Below are 14,469 nucleotides of genomic sequence, written 5' to 3' on the forward strand. Positions count from 1 at the left end.
GGCCATGTCGCTATATAAGTGCAATAATTTTGAACGCGACGTTACGCCCTCAACAGGACCGACGGGTGATTAAACCTTAGTTTTGACCAGTTTTGACCAGTTTTGACCAGTCTTGTGAAAGACTTAATTCAGTCACATGTTACCACAATGATGAGTTGTTAAAAAGACATTGCGGACTAAACTGCCGGGTGAAAAAAAGTACACACTTGAAAATTGGATATGATAAAAAAATTGCAAACTTCACTTGTTTGAAAAACAGTGGCCCTTGGTTAAATACTCATCAATATGAGCCTGTAATATCGCCTATGATACCCTTATCAAATACATCACCGTCGAATAACCATTTCTTGTTTGTTTCATTTTTAGCCACCATTAAACATGTGTGTTTACTTTCTTTAGTACAATTTGGATATTTCATTCTTTATTAATTTTCCTTTTTTAGGGCTAATGGATAATCTGTCAAAACTGTACTTTAATCCATTTATAGACTGTTTAGGCTTGGTAGAGTGCGTAAGAGATGTCTGCCTGTATATTTGAATTATAATTATGCAAAATATTATGAAATGTGTGTTACATAATAGTATGTTGTCTATTACTACCACCAAGCACTCATCTATTGATGCACCTAACCCTGGTCACACGCTAGGTTCGAGACAAACAGAAATATTTATTAACGTCTCACTTAAACCTACTACCTTGTATAATATTCTATATATAGAACATAGCATACTTACAATGGATACATATCAAATACAAACGATATTTAAAAGCTATCGCTTAGAGATTTATAAAAAAAGATGTTATTAACACAATGATTTATATACAACATTGCTCCTGGGTGCAAAAATCATGGCAAGTCGCATTAACATAACAGGTGAGGTTAGAGAATGTTAAACGGCTGTAAGTGACGGTTGTTTCTCCCTGCAGGCATCATGTGTCGCCCCAGGCTAATCCTCCTGTTCGCTCTGTGCTGCTTTCTACACTCAATTTCAGCCCAGAACCGTAAGTAAATCGCAATAGTTCTTACATGTGTCATATATTCGTATCATATTTTAGGTGATAAGTGAATTCATCTGGTCTAACACTTGACACTTAATGTTTACTTTTACTAATTACAATTTTCCTTTAAATGTGACCCGTGAAGACGCCGGGGTAGAATAGGTCTTCAACAACCCGTTCTTGCCGTAAAAGGCGACTATGCTTGTCGTAAGAGGTGACTAACGGGATCGGGAAGTCAGGCTCGCTAACTTGGTTAATGCATGTCATCGTATCCCAATTGCGTGGATCGATGCTCATGATGTCAATCACTGGATTGTCTGGTCCAGACACGATTATTTACAGACCGCTGAGTGCGGCGTTAAACAACAAACAAACAAATCTTATAAATGTGGCGCTCTTTTAAAAGCGCGTTGACTCGGGATATAACAATACATGTGAGATGGCCCGTGCCAGCTTCTACATTCAACAGATTATTCGAATTTAGCTGTCTTAAAGTGATTAGCAATAACGCCAATTGCCTGTACTCAATACGTCATTTAAAAGAATGTGTGGTATTGTTGATAACGCATTTTTATATTGTTTTATTACATCAATACAGGCTAATATTAAAATGTGGCGTTATGATGTATTAAAGCAGCAATTCTCGGAGCACGGATGATGTAGTGTGTTGTTTGATTTCAGCCTGTAGTTCCCTGGATGCCGGGCCCTTCCTGGGCACCAAGCCCACCCTCACCATGCGGGTATACGAGGCCAGTCAGACAGGTAGGTCGACACAGGGTTGGCGTGCCGTTATAATGGCGAGCATTGTCGGAAAAAACATGTATATCGCCTATCGTGCTATATTGCCAGTCATGTATGCATGTTTAGTCAGATTATGTAAACAAAACATTTCATGAAAATATTAGTTATCGTAAGAGACCTTCATGACCCTAATGTTAGTACCATTTAAGAAATGAGCCAAAGATTCGTGTTAAAGTTTTAACAGTTGTATTGTTGGGACACCACTAACAGTAAACCCAAGCTTTTCAGTCATCAATAAAAATAGCTGGAACGTTTCCGTTAATTCGAAACTTGACATTTCCACAGGGTCATTATTACACCCTGTCCTTTCTTAAAATTACTATCCGTGATGATCCGGGTGGAATAGGGTCTTCAGCGACCAATGCTTGCCGTAAAAGGCGACTATGTTGTCGGAAGAAGCGACCAACGGGATCGGGTGGTCAGGCTCGCTGACTTGGTTGATGCATGTCATCGCATCCCAATTGCGTGGATGTCAATCACTGGATTGTGTGGTCCAGCCTCGATTAATTACAGACCGCCTTCATACAGCTGGAATATTGCTGAGTGCAGCGTTAAACAACAAACAAACACAAAAAAACCTTGGCAAGGGCGGACCCAGCTTTTTTAAGAGGGAGGAGTCCAATAACAAAATCCTCTCTCAGTAGGGGGAAGGGGATGGGGAGTGGTCGACAACATACTATATTTGGTTTCAAATTCCAGGGTTCCAAATACCCCCCCCCCCCCCTCCCCCCACCTCATATTGTGTTTTTCACTGTTACGAAAGTTGTCCTCCGACTCAAAATCCGATTCAGATTTGAAACCATCAAAGCAAATAACACACGGGTACTTATCGTAAACGTGTTACAACAACGTAACTCAATTGTTATAATAATTATTATGTGCTCCTCGTTCAAAACCACAACGACAGAACGCACACCGATTAGCGGATTAATTAATTATTACACTGTCCGTGATTATAAAGAACATATTGTTAACTGAAACAGTTTTTAAGTATATACAGCGGCATGTCTGGTTTCAAGTCGGAAAGCGCACGTTAAATCTTCTATATCAGTCAGTCAGTCAGTTTCAAGTCGACAATCAGTGATTAATAATTCTATAGAGCAAACTGCTGAAGACATAAGACTCATCTGACGGCACATCACCCACCACCGCCGTTTACACCGCGTCACGTTTGATACCATTATGGTAGAATGTAGATACATCTCGTTGTTTTGTTTCAACTTTTATGTATGTCATTATCTATTTAAGCCCTCTAAATTATCTCTTAGAAATATCATTCAAACGCGTTCGTTTCATAAACAAAATCCGAATGTCTAATATCTTAAAACCGCTACCTCAAATGTAAACCCCTGTAGGTTAATAACCTAAATGAAAAGTAATTCATATTCAAAAGGTCAAAGTATTTTCCCAGAATTCTGTACAAGGAAGTACAATCACGTGTCAGCCTTTCCCTCGAGGGACTGTGCAGGCTCACGGTGAACAGTTTATATACGTTTTTGAATAGTCTATCTTTAGCACTCGGCTACAGGACGGTAATGCTCGCTCTGTGACCTGGGTCACACTTACCCCGTCCGTGTTGGTAATTGAGAAAACTGTTATTAGATGAGATGAGATGAAATTGGGTTTAACGTCACGTCCAAGATTATTGCACTTATATAGCGACGTGCATGCACGTGTTTGTGTGTGTGGCTGCTTGTACTAGTCCGGACTGATGCCGATTTATAGTGCTAGCACACTGAGATACCATGCCGCAGTTTAACATGAATACTCCACTCAGATAGAGTATACTGACTCCGAGCCGACCAGTCCTTGTTTTAGCCCCTTAATGCCGAGCACTAGACAGGGTAACAACAAGTACCATCTTTTAACGTCTTTTGGTATGACGCGGCCGGGGATCGAACCCCGGACCTTCCGCTCTCCGGGTGGACGCTCTACCACTAGACCACGGAGGCGGTCGAAAACAGTCATTAAGTGTTCCTGCACTTATCAATCTTTTACAAACTGTTTCTAAGATCATATCCTGGTACGGGTCAAGTCGAGTTATTCCAGGTACAAGTCCGGGTCACGGCTTACACCTGTACATCCGGGACCTGTCTACCTGTGCAAACACACATCACAAAAGCCTGCTACAGCCGTTTTTCCTAGAAACGTCAGATTTATATCCGCAGTACCTTGTAGTTTTAATTGGTGTGTTTAACACCATTTGTGACACGTGACTGCGTTTAATAAATATGTGTTTCGTAATTCACTGAGCGACTGGTCGTAAATGGGTTGCGATTAGATGTGCATGTTTTATATAACTACGAATGGAATACTGTCTAGTTCCGTCCCCCCAATACCAACACGCACCCACACGCACACACACGCACACACACGCACACATATGCACCCACACAAACGTGCCAATCCACACTTAGTCACTTCGACTGCAGTCGCAGACATTCCCTCGAGGTGTCATGCTAGATTGAGATGAGAGTATATTTTATCTAATTTTGCTCATAGATATATGTTCGCGACTATTTACAAAATGATTAATTGATTTTACATTTCCAAAACCGGAAGAATTCCGTATGGCCTGCGTCTCATGTACATACGTTAACGTTATGATCCAGCACTTTGAATTTAACCGTGTTCCTGTCCAACACACACACATACACACACACACATATATATATATATATCTACACATAGGACATCAGCCAAGGCGGGCAGGATTTGCTGAGTCCGGTCAGAAGGTATAGATCCTGGTATATTTTTATAGCTTTGTTTAACCGGACTTTCGAGAAAAGGATATTAAACCGTGAACTATTAAAAGAACTTCAGATTACGTATTTTAAAATAGTTCTCAAACAATGGATAGTTGAATGAGACAATCTTACAGCACCATGTCCTTGGCAAACCGGACTCTGACTATTCCGGACATAATTTATCCGGTTACCTATGTTGAACCTTATTGTATTAATGTAAAATCTGAATTAAAGCATATTTTCTAAAATTCAATCCATCTTATATGAAGGTCGTTATTCAATTATTCTTGTGACAATAAAGGGAATGATTTATTTTAAAAACTGAAATTTGAATGATATTTCGTTCAACCTAAAAGTACATTCTTGCCGATAATTCAGTAACCCGGATCCTAGACATAGGTAACACACATGTGTAATGTTTTAAATAAAACAATTATTGTACATATGTCTTATCCTAACAGCGAGGGGCGTCACTCCTGCTATAAGTTTACTGGCATATATGGGGCGGTCGGGTAGACTAGTGGTTAAAGCGTTCGCTCGTCACGCCGAAGACCAGGGTTCGATTCCCCACATGGGTACAATGTGTGAAGCCCCTTCTGGTGACCCCCGCCGTGATATTGCTGGAATATTGCTAAAAGCGGCGTAAAACCATACTCACTCACTAGCGGTATACCTGTCTTGTGCGCAAGCAGTGTAGGTCAGCTCACGGATATAAATACATTCTATTATATGGTCTAGCATGGCACCTTTTAACAAGTTAATGTATTCGAAAGTAGCATATCACTAGCAGATATAGGAGCTTACAGTTTCATTCTCGTGCAGTTTGCGTGTACAATTTAAAGGATTCAACAACGTATTAATTAAGGAAGAGAATGTATGCAAGTCAACTTCTTTATTATGAGGAACACAACTTGTTTGATAGGCATTACTTAGAAGTTGGCGGATGACAAGATAGGTACAATTTTATGGATAACAACTACTTTAATACTGGGGCGGTCCTTTTACAGTATTAAAGAAGTTGTTATCCATAAAATTGTGTCTATCTTGAGGAACACAACGTTTCGGGGTATATGCTTACTCCTTCATCAGGTGAATACATGCTTTGAGGCTGAGAGCATATATATGTACATGTAAGGACAACAAATTAATAAGATAACAAAAGGTGGAAACTAACAAGGGAAGCCAACAGATGATTGGCGCTGATAGGTGATTAGCAATAGACAATGGAAGCCGACACCTTACAGTAATTAGCGATAATAGTTATGGACAACTGGACATATTAATTTCTGTTCTTTTCACTTTAATTTGTGATTCCTCGGAGTCGAAATAGTCTAATTGGCGGTGTTTGTTTTTCATTGAACCAGCTCCGATTTCCAATGTGTTGTATTTCCACTCGATGATGTATCATATTTAATTTGTTTATGTTGTTTTACGCCGCACCCAGCATTATTCCAGCTATTAAAAAGGCGGTCTGTAATTCATCGTGTCTGGAACAGACAACCAGTGATTGACACCATGAGCATCGATCCACGCAAATGGGATACGATGACATGCATCAACCAAGTCAGCGAGCCTGACTTCCCGATCCCGTTAGTCGCCTCTCACGACAAGCATAGTCGCCTTTTACGGCAAGCATTGGTTGCTGAAGACCCTATTCTCTACCCGAATCATCACGAATAGTAATTTACGGAAAGATTTCAACGGGTCTCGGTTATGTATCCTAATAAAATGTACATACGTTACACTGGGTAGTCCAGCTACTTACATCCCTATCTGTGTATTTTTGCTATTACGTTTGCTATTGCAATAAGATTCACAGAAACGCCTGTTCTTATTATTGGCTATTTATACGGGGCACGGGTGGCCTAGTCGTGCAGCTGTGCAGAGTTATGTACCCTGGGCACGCCAGAAACCGATGATCGTGGGTTCGAATTATATTATTAGGGTTGCCAGCACCATTCCCGTGGATTTTACCAAAGTGTTACATCTGAGACCTGTATCACGTCAGCCTTTCCTCCCTTATCAAGCGCCGTGATATAACTGAAACACTGTTAAATCAAAATCAGCCACTTACTCTGTTCACAGACCTCGAGCAGTACCCCGACAGCGACAACTACAAGGATGAGCTGAGGCTGACCGGGTCAATCGGAGGACCTGCGCCAACTGGTATCACCCTGGAGGTCATGAACGACTTCCGGCTCTTTGATCCCCGGGAAGTGTTTGAGTTTCAAACCGAGGCTGTGACCGGAAAGAACTTGCTGAAGCTGGTGAAAGCCGTAGACAGAGACGTACGTAAAGTAGAAATTTTGCCATGGCAATCACAACCATGACTTTCATGACTTCATGTCATGCACAGCCACTGACTATAATGTTTAGTGTGTCGTTTAGAAACGTTGGCATGAATTAAGGTATTAATCCTTTCATTGTTATAACCGTTGCACAAACTTGGTATCATCAACATTTCATTATCGATGAACGCTTGTGAACAAGTAAACACTAAAAAGTCAATTTGATCAAAGGGTCGAAGTTGCCAAGTCGTTCAAGGTTCCCCATTAGCTCGGCAGAGTACGTCATTAGTCATGCGAGGATCCTGTATGCTCGTGGGTTCGAATCCAACTTGTTCCCTGATTATGATTCCGGGTTTTTCAGCACCATATTGACACCTAGGTGATAAACATCTGAAACCTGCATGACTGCTGACACAGTTCGACATTACCATGAATTTGAGCGTTGCCAGGATACAACTTCTTTGTATATTCAGCGTTGACTTAATTCGAATTTCGTCGTCATTTTTCTCACGACTCCACGAACATGCCATGAATTCCAGGAAAGCGGAAAAAACACCGGGTGTTTGAAATGTGTAATTATCCAACACCTCAGATTTTGGCCACTGTTTAGAATTCATATTTCGTCATATTTGTTATCATTATTGTGTTTCACAATGTTGACTGGGCTACCACGAACTGGAGTGTTATGCCAAGTTAATGTACTGTATTTGTGAACTGGTTCCATTCTCCCCACAGGGACCAACTGATGCTCTAGATGACGACGTCAACATGTTCACCTTCACCCTCAAATGTTCCCCTGTCGCCAACACATCAATAGAGGTGAGAGACGTAATTGTATAATTGCTGACCAATGAAGATCCGGGATTGAATAGGTCTTCAGCAACCCATGTTGCCGTTAAAGGCGACTATGCTTGCCGTTAAAGGCGACTATGCTTGTTGTAAGAGACGACTAACGGAATCGGGTGGTCAGGCTCGCTGACTTGGTTGATGCATGTCATTGTATCCCAATTGCGTGGATCGATGCTCATGATGTCAATCACTGCATTTTCTGGCCCAGACTCGATTATTTACAGACCGCCGTCATATAGCTGGAATATTGCTGAGTGCAAGCAAGCAAGTATAATTGCTTTTAGATAATTCACATTCACTGGTGAAAGACATAAACTACACGTTGGACTTTAATCACAAACACCATCACATCTGTCCCGGTAGTATCGCGATATCATGCGGGATTTGTTTGTCTCCAGGTCTACTATGACGTCAGGATTCAGGTCATGGACGTCAACGACAACTTCCCCCGCTTTGTAGGAGCTCCTTACAGCGCCACAATCAATGAGGTAGGTACCCAAACTCAATCGCAGTGCCGCCAGATGGCGCTAGTATCTCGCCACGTCTGATACTGAAGTAGCAGTGACAATGGCGGCGCTGTAGGTGCTTGATCGGATATGAACCCACGACTAGCAGTTCCTGTTAGCCAAGGGACGTAACTCTGCACAACCGGTTGCGAAACCTTTCACTACTGGCTCAGCCCTGTCCTCAGGAGTAGGACGTGAGGTGAAATGGGGCTTAACGTCGCGTTCAAAGTTATTGCACTGATATAGCGACGTGCATTCACAGTGTGTGTGTGTGTGTGTGTCTGTGTGTGTGTGTGTGTGTGTGTGTGTGTGTGTGTGTGTGTGTGTGTGTGTGAAGAAAGAAGTGAGAGGGTAAGTTTGTTTACAAGTTATATCAAGCATCTGACAATAACCCCTTTGGTGAAACCTATAAACATTGGTATTGGTGCTGACAAACCTGGAAACATAATCGGGGCTAAACGAGATTCGAACCACAATTTTATGTTTCTTGGCATTCCCAAGGGCCACCCGTGCCCCTAATAGAAAACAATACCACAGCCGATAATACGCTCTGGATGATCTCCTTTGTCTCTTCAGCTAACCCCAGTGGGATCGACCATCCTCCGCGTGTCTGCTGTTGACATCGACTCCCCAGTGACGAGTAACGTCACTTACTCCATCGTGCCCGCAAACGTGGATGACGGCAGCAGCATGTTTTCTATCGACTCCATAAATGGTGACGTCACTGTCACAGCCATGCTGGACTACGAAGCCTTGTCCCAAGGTCACGCTTACAACCTTGAACTTATGGCCACGGTGAGAGATTTATGTTATTGGGGGAACTGTTAAGTCACTGACAAGTGAGTGAGTTGGTTTTAACGAGACTTGAAGAGTAATTCAGTTTGGGACACCATTTCATTGGGGGCCTGGGATATATTTGACAATACACTTTTCCAGAAAATACTTGAATACTTGGGATTTTACCAAAAACACTTAACTGTTCTTATTTTAATCAGTGTCCTCATGTTGTTGTTTTTAAAAAATAATCATCACCAAAATATTGTTTGTCCTTTCTTTTGTTTATTTATTATACAACAAACATTCTGTTGAGCTGCTGGTGCATGCTAGTACACTTTGGGGGTGCAGTCCTGCGAAGGAAACCGTGACACGATAGACCACATTGTGTAGCCAAATATTTTCTTTACCTGTACCTTAAAGGGCCGATTCCTGGATTACGTTTAAAACCTCCTCGAGAAATATGCTTCAAAATTGTCCGTCAAGATAGTTCAAGGAACAAATCACCTGATCATTTCATGACACACGGTGTCTTTCTTTGCGTCACAGGATGGTGACGTGGATGGCCCCAAGAGCGCCAAGGTGACCGCGATAGTGACGGTGACTGACGGAGATGACCAGGGTCCGGCTTTCGAGTTCGAGGGATGCTTCAGACACAAGGGCGTATGCGCCTGGCCGAAATATACTTCATACGCCAGTCAGATGAAGCTGGTAAGTACCAATACAGCTCAATATGCAGACTAATAGATTTCATTAAATGCTAGTTTGACACCAAGTCCATTGTTGTTGTAATGTGCTAACGTCAGCTAGTATGTTCGTAGGCAGAACCAATCACAGTCTACCCTGTGCCTAACAAGGTCGGCCAGCCAGTCAGCATCAAGGCCAGAGACCTTGACCCTTCTATGTCAGAGGTCAAGTTCTCCATTGCATCAAGTAAGCAAATTCAAAGCAAATGAATTAGGTCTTGTGTGTAGACCGAAATAACATAAAACATGATACAATTCGTGTAATATGATGTGCATGAAAAGAAGTAGTTGCTTATTCGCTATCAAAGGCCAAGAGTACAAAAAATATAACAAAGCCTTTACACATGGACAAGTGGGACAAATGTTATACTATCTCAATAAAATATTTATGTCACATTAAACAGGCAGATTTCCTTTACCTTGTATCATAATATATTGTATGAGCTCTGTACTCTTTGCTGCTGATAGTTGATTGACTATTGTTCCTGATGTATACATGTGGCTGTGATTCTCCTGTTTTCCGTATACAATGGACATAGGGTGTAGTAATTCATAGTTAATTGTATTATGATTACATTTATTGCACTTGAGTAAATCAGTATTGACTCATTGTCATCATAACGAATACTAGCTTATGGCTCAGACATCGGAATTTACATAATATGCGGATAAGATTTTTGTTTGAACAAAACCAAATGTATTTCTCTAGTTCGAACATGCATTTTATGTGTAGAATAAAGATTTACAAATGAGGAAGAAATAATGTTGTCATGCCAATCCTAATTCTCTTTGTCCATGCTATATCCTATTGAAATAAGAATTTTTAAAAAAATATAATTCTTCTTTTCAGCTATTCCACCCGGCTTCGAGTCCCACTTTTCGGTTGCCACGAGTCATGCAAGTGGCGCCTTCTATGCTGCATCAGTGAAGCAGGAGACCGCACTCACCGTCAGCGAAGGTTTCGAGATCTTCCTGAAGGTAACCAGTGAAGTCAACCTATGGGGTCCTAATAAGACTTTTCATGCTACCTGATGGCCCAGTCGTCTAAGGCGCCGCGATTCGCTGTGCAGAGTTGCGTCCCTTACGCCAGAAACCTCTGATTGTGAGTTCGAATCCCGGTTCGCCCCGATTATGTTTCTAGGTTTGTCAGCACCATACCCGTGCTCGTGGGTTTCACCGAAGTGGTAAACGTCTGAGACCTGCATCACTTCGGGCTTTCCTCCAACATTAAGCTGACACGCCGCGATATAACTGGAATACTGTTAAAAGCAGCGTAAAACCCAACCCACTCACTCACTCATGCTACCTGAAAACCGACTTGTCACTCGACGTAAACAAATATCAATGTTGACATGTGACTTACCTTGCCTTTATTATTTGCTTCAATGATCTGTACGTTCTTTTCCCAATTAAGGTTGAATGTTTTATTGGGACTCAAACTGACAGACGCTGTTGTAGAACTAGTTCGTGGCTACGACTAAGGATTTACATATAATTTAAGTCTTAGTCGTGGCCATGAAATATTTCTACAACAGCGTCTTTTCAGTTTGAGTCATAATAAAAAATCAACAGTTTATTTTCACTTAATGAGACAAAGAAAGTACAGATAATTAAAGCAAAACACTACGACTAAGGACGTGTATATGTTTTGACCCCTGAAGATCCGGAGTAGCAACCCATGCTTGCCGTAAAAGGCGACTATGCTTGTCGTAAAAGGCGACTAACGGGATCGGGTGATCAGGCTCGCTGAATTGGTTGATACATGCCATCGATCCCAATTGCGTGGATCGGTGATCATGATGTCAATCACTGAATTGTCTGGTGCCGACTCGATTATTTACAGACCGCCGTCATATAGCTGGAATATGTCTAGGTGCGGCGTTAAACAACAAACATTTGTTTTATTTAGTCATGTATGAGGCCGACTATGTAGTCCTATTCATGTGTTGCTTATTTCTGTTTTCCAGGTGGAAGAAACAAGCAACCACATGAGACATGAAATAGCAATGATATACTTTATGGTGAGTTGAAAAACCCAAACCGTTTTGTTACTTTCAATGACCACAGTGCGTAAACCTCACCACACGCCCTTCACAATATGACATAATGCATGTGCTAATATAATAAGTATTGAATGCGAAACCTAATTGTTGTTCAAGTTCGTATCTATGACATTTATGACAATACTACAGGGAAACTGGTATTGACAATAAGTTTTTTCATACAACTAAATTCTACACAATTCGATGCTGTCGACAAGTTATGACACCAAGCGTTACCCTATATGGACACCACCCACTTCCCAACTGTACCGGTGCATGTTATTGATATTATTGCTGTCCATCTGAAAAGGCTACACCCCTTCTCGTCCATATGCAATGTTGACACAATTAAATGTTAAAAAACATTTTAATATTCTGATTTGGTATTTTATCACAACAGGGCCAAAACAAGGGAGGATCCTCCGGAAGTCAATCTACACAAAAAACTGCTTCAGGAACAGACAGTCAAGGTGGGTGTTGTTTTGTTTGTATTCAGAGGTTACAGAACTTAAACGTCATCTCCCATCTTCCCGAGGCAAGGGAGGTAACTGACTTAAAAGTGTGGACTTTTACAGTCAGTTAACTCCCTTGCCTCGGGAAGATGATCGTCTCTACACAGGACATGGCGTCACTCTAGACGACCACGACTAACAACCCCTCTCCTGGTTCCTTCCAGTTGGTGACCCTGGCAAGTCTCCAATCTCTACCGGCGGCACGTCTGAAGAGACTCTGGCCCTGATCGTAGTTGTCGCCATCTTGGCTGCATTTGTCGTCTGCCTGACAATTGCGTTCTTCTGCTACATTTCTAGAAGACGGGACACTAAGGGGAGCAAATACATCCACGAGTCCCGCCAGACGGTACGCTAATACCCAGATACAATGTGACATTTGTACTATTCTTACCATTCGCTACCATTTCAGAACATGTGAAATTGTATAAACAATGAAAACGTTATTTTGTTATAGTTCGGGTTGTTTGTCGTTTTGTGCTTAATGTTTCCATTCGTGATTGCTTGGGGCGTAGGCGGGTAGTCTAGTGGTAAAACATTCATTCATTACGTCGATAACCGGTTCGATTCCACACATCGGTAATATGCGTGAAGCCCATTTCTGGTGTCCCCCGCCGTGATATTGCTGGAATATTGTTAAAAGCGGCGTGAAACTATACTCACTCACTCACTCATGACTGTTCATATTTTTCGATTCAGGGAACAACCAATCCAACATATTCATATGAATAGCTGAGGGTGCTGCCTTAGGCAGTGCATGTTGCATGAACGGTTGACATATTTCACAGATCACGTGACTGACTTTCAGACTGGCGGACAACGGAATGGCATATCCTCCACTCAAATGTAACCATAGTAACCACCACTTACTACTCAGGAGCAAGCTGTTTTGTCCTCTTGCGGACATGGCCAAGTTCAACAAACAGGAATACTGGATTGACTTACCCACAGTGAATATATGTCATAGTTACAACCGTCAGAAGAACAAGCCCCATGATGCCAACGCCACACCCAAAGTTCAGAGATGGAAATGTGTACATACGTAGCATGCTAGTATTTCCTGGCATGTGAGAGATTTCCAGAAACTGAACTACTTACATCACTGATACCATATTTACAGTCTGCTCCGGATGTTACGAACTCCAAGGAATCTCCAAACTAGCTACAACTGTTTAACTGTATGTTAAGGAAAAGTAATCCCCAAAGTCGTAGCAATATGGTCGCTTTGTGCAGTAGGCCCTGGGATCGTTGTAATCGAATATTAGTTATATCCGACTTCGATATATCCGGAGTTTGTCCTAGAAACATGGGCGTGTGGCACTGTATTTACAAAGCCTTAATGTATGCTAAAGCAAGCTGTACATAATCTTTTATGCATGGAATGTATATTCATGAGTTGAATATACAAATCGTGTATATATAATTATTATTATCTGCTGCGAAGGGGACACGGGGTGATGTGAATTATCGTTGTGCTGTATCAGTTGTGACAACTGGTTTTGTCCTGAACACAATCGCCAGCTGTGACCAGTCGATTAGTTGTACGCCGTGTTTCCTGTGCCTCTGAAATAATTCATGTGAAGCAAACGAAAAAACGCAGCAGGATGCTATCAAACTACCGGTAGACAGATTCGGGTAGCATTCGGCATTTCTCGTGTCATTCCGGGACAGCACTTCTCACCCAGCCATCTTTTAATTAGGAATAGACCTTATTAAACCATCAACTGCTATTGACAGAATATTAACACGGTTTAAGCTGTTGGATATACTAATGTTAGTGTCAGTGCCATAGAAAATGTAAGTACAATATCGCCATTTAAACAATATGTATTTGTTAACTCGGTCGGTTTTTTAGACTATGGCCGATCCAATTCATTGCTGAGTATTTTATACTGCTACTTGGCACTGTGATAAATTGTACATTGAATGTGCCTACGGGTGAAACGCCCGGTATCGCCGAGAGAGATGAAAGGGTTAATCAGTGCATTAATCCATGCCGCCATGTACATTTTTTTCTGTGGGGTTTCAATGTTTTGTTTGTTATTCGTGTCATAAATAAATGTATTACTGAAGTATTACATCACTTTGATTGTCATCGTAGTGCTCTTTTAACCAGTGTATTGCAGCCGACTTTGTTTATGTTGTAAGCACTGATATTTCATCAAATTTGTACATTTATATATATTTTTGAAATAAAATTAATTCTTA

General features: G+C 41.5%; 1 protein-coding gene across 2 annotated transcripts in view; it reads left to right on the forward strand.

Annotated features, from left to right (window-relative positions):
• Nucleotides 1-14,469, forward strand: part of LOC124137250 (protocadherin-15-like) — a 15,156-nt gene extending 687 nt beyond the window's left edge. Inside the window, exons 2-14 of one of the 2 annotated variants that reach the window (XM_046503478.2) lie at nt 928-1,002; nt 1,681-1,761; nt 6,633-6,835; nt 7,571-7,654; nt 8,083-8,172; nt 8,767-8,985; nt 9,514-9,675; nt 9,786-9,897; nt 10,561-10,688; nt 11,678-11,731; nt 12,153-12,222; nt 12,429-12,610; nt 12,961-14,469. In XM_046503478.2, the coding sequence (XP_046359434.2) occupies nt 933-1,002; nt 1,681-1,761; nt 6,633-6,835; nt 7,571-7,654; nt 8,083-8,172; nt 8,767-8,985; nt 9,514-9,675; nt 9,786-9,897; nt 10,561-10,688; nt 11,678-11,731; nt 12,153-12,222; nt 12,429-12,610; nt 12,961-12,993 (1,488 nt within the window). In that variant the 5' untranslated portion in view covers nt 928-932 and the 3' untranslated portion in view covers nt 12,994-14,469. The remainder of the gene's footprint in view (nt 1-927; nt 1,003-1,680; nt 1,762-6,632; nt 6,836-7,570; nt 7,655-8,082; nt 8,173-8,766; nt 8,986-9,513; nt 9,676-9,785; nt 9,898-10,560; nt 10,689-11,677; nt 11,732-12,152; nt 12,223-12,428; nt 12,611-12,960) is intronic. The other variant, XM_046503477.2, reaches the window with a different exon arrangement.

Source organism: Haliotis rufescens, unplaced genomic scaffold (genome assembly GCF_023055435.1).
Source record: "Haliotis rufescens isolate VD_foot unplaced genomic scaffold, xgHalRufe1.0.p SCAF_11, whole genome shotgun sequence".
Lineage (NCBI taxonomy): Eukaryota > Metazoa > Mollusca > Gastropoda > Lepetellida > Haliotidae > Haliotis > Haliotis rufescens.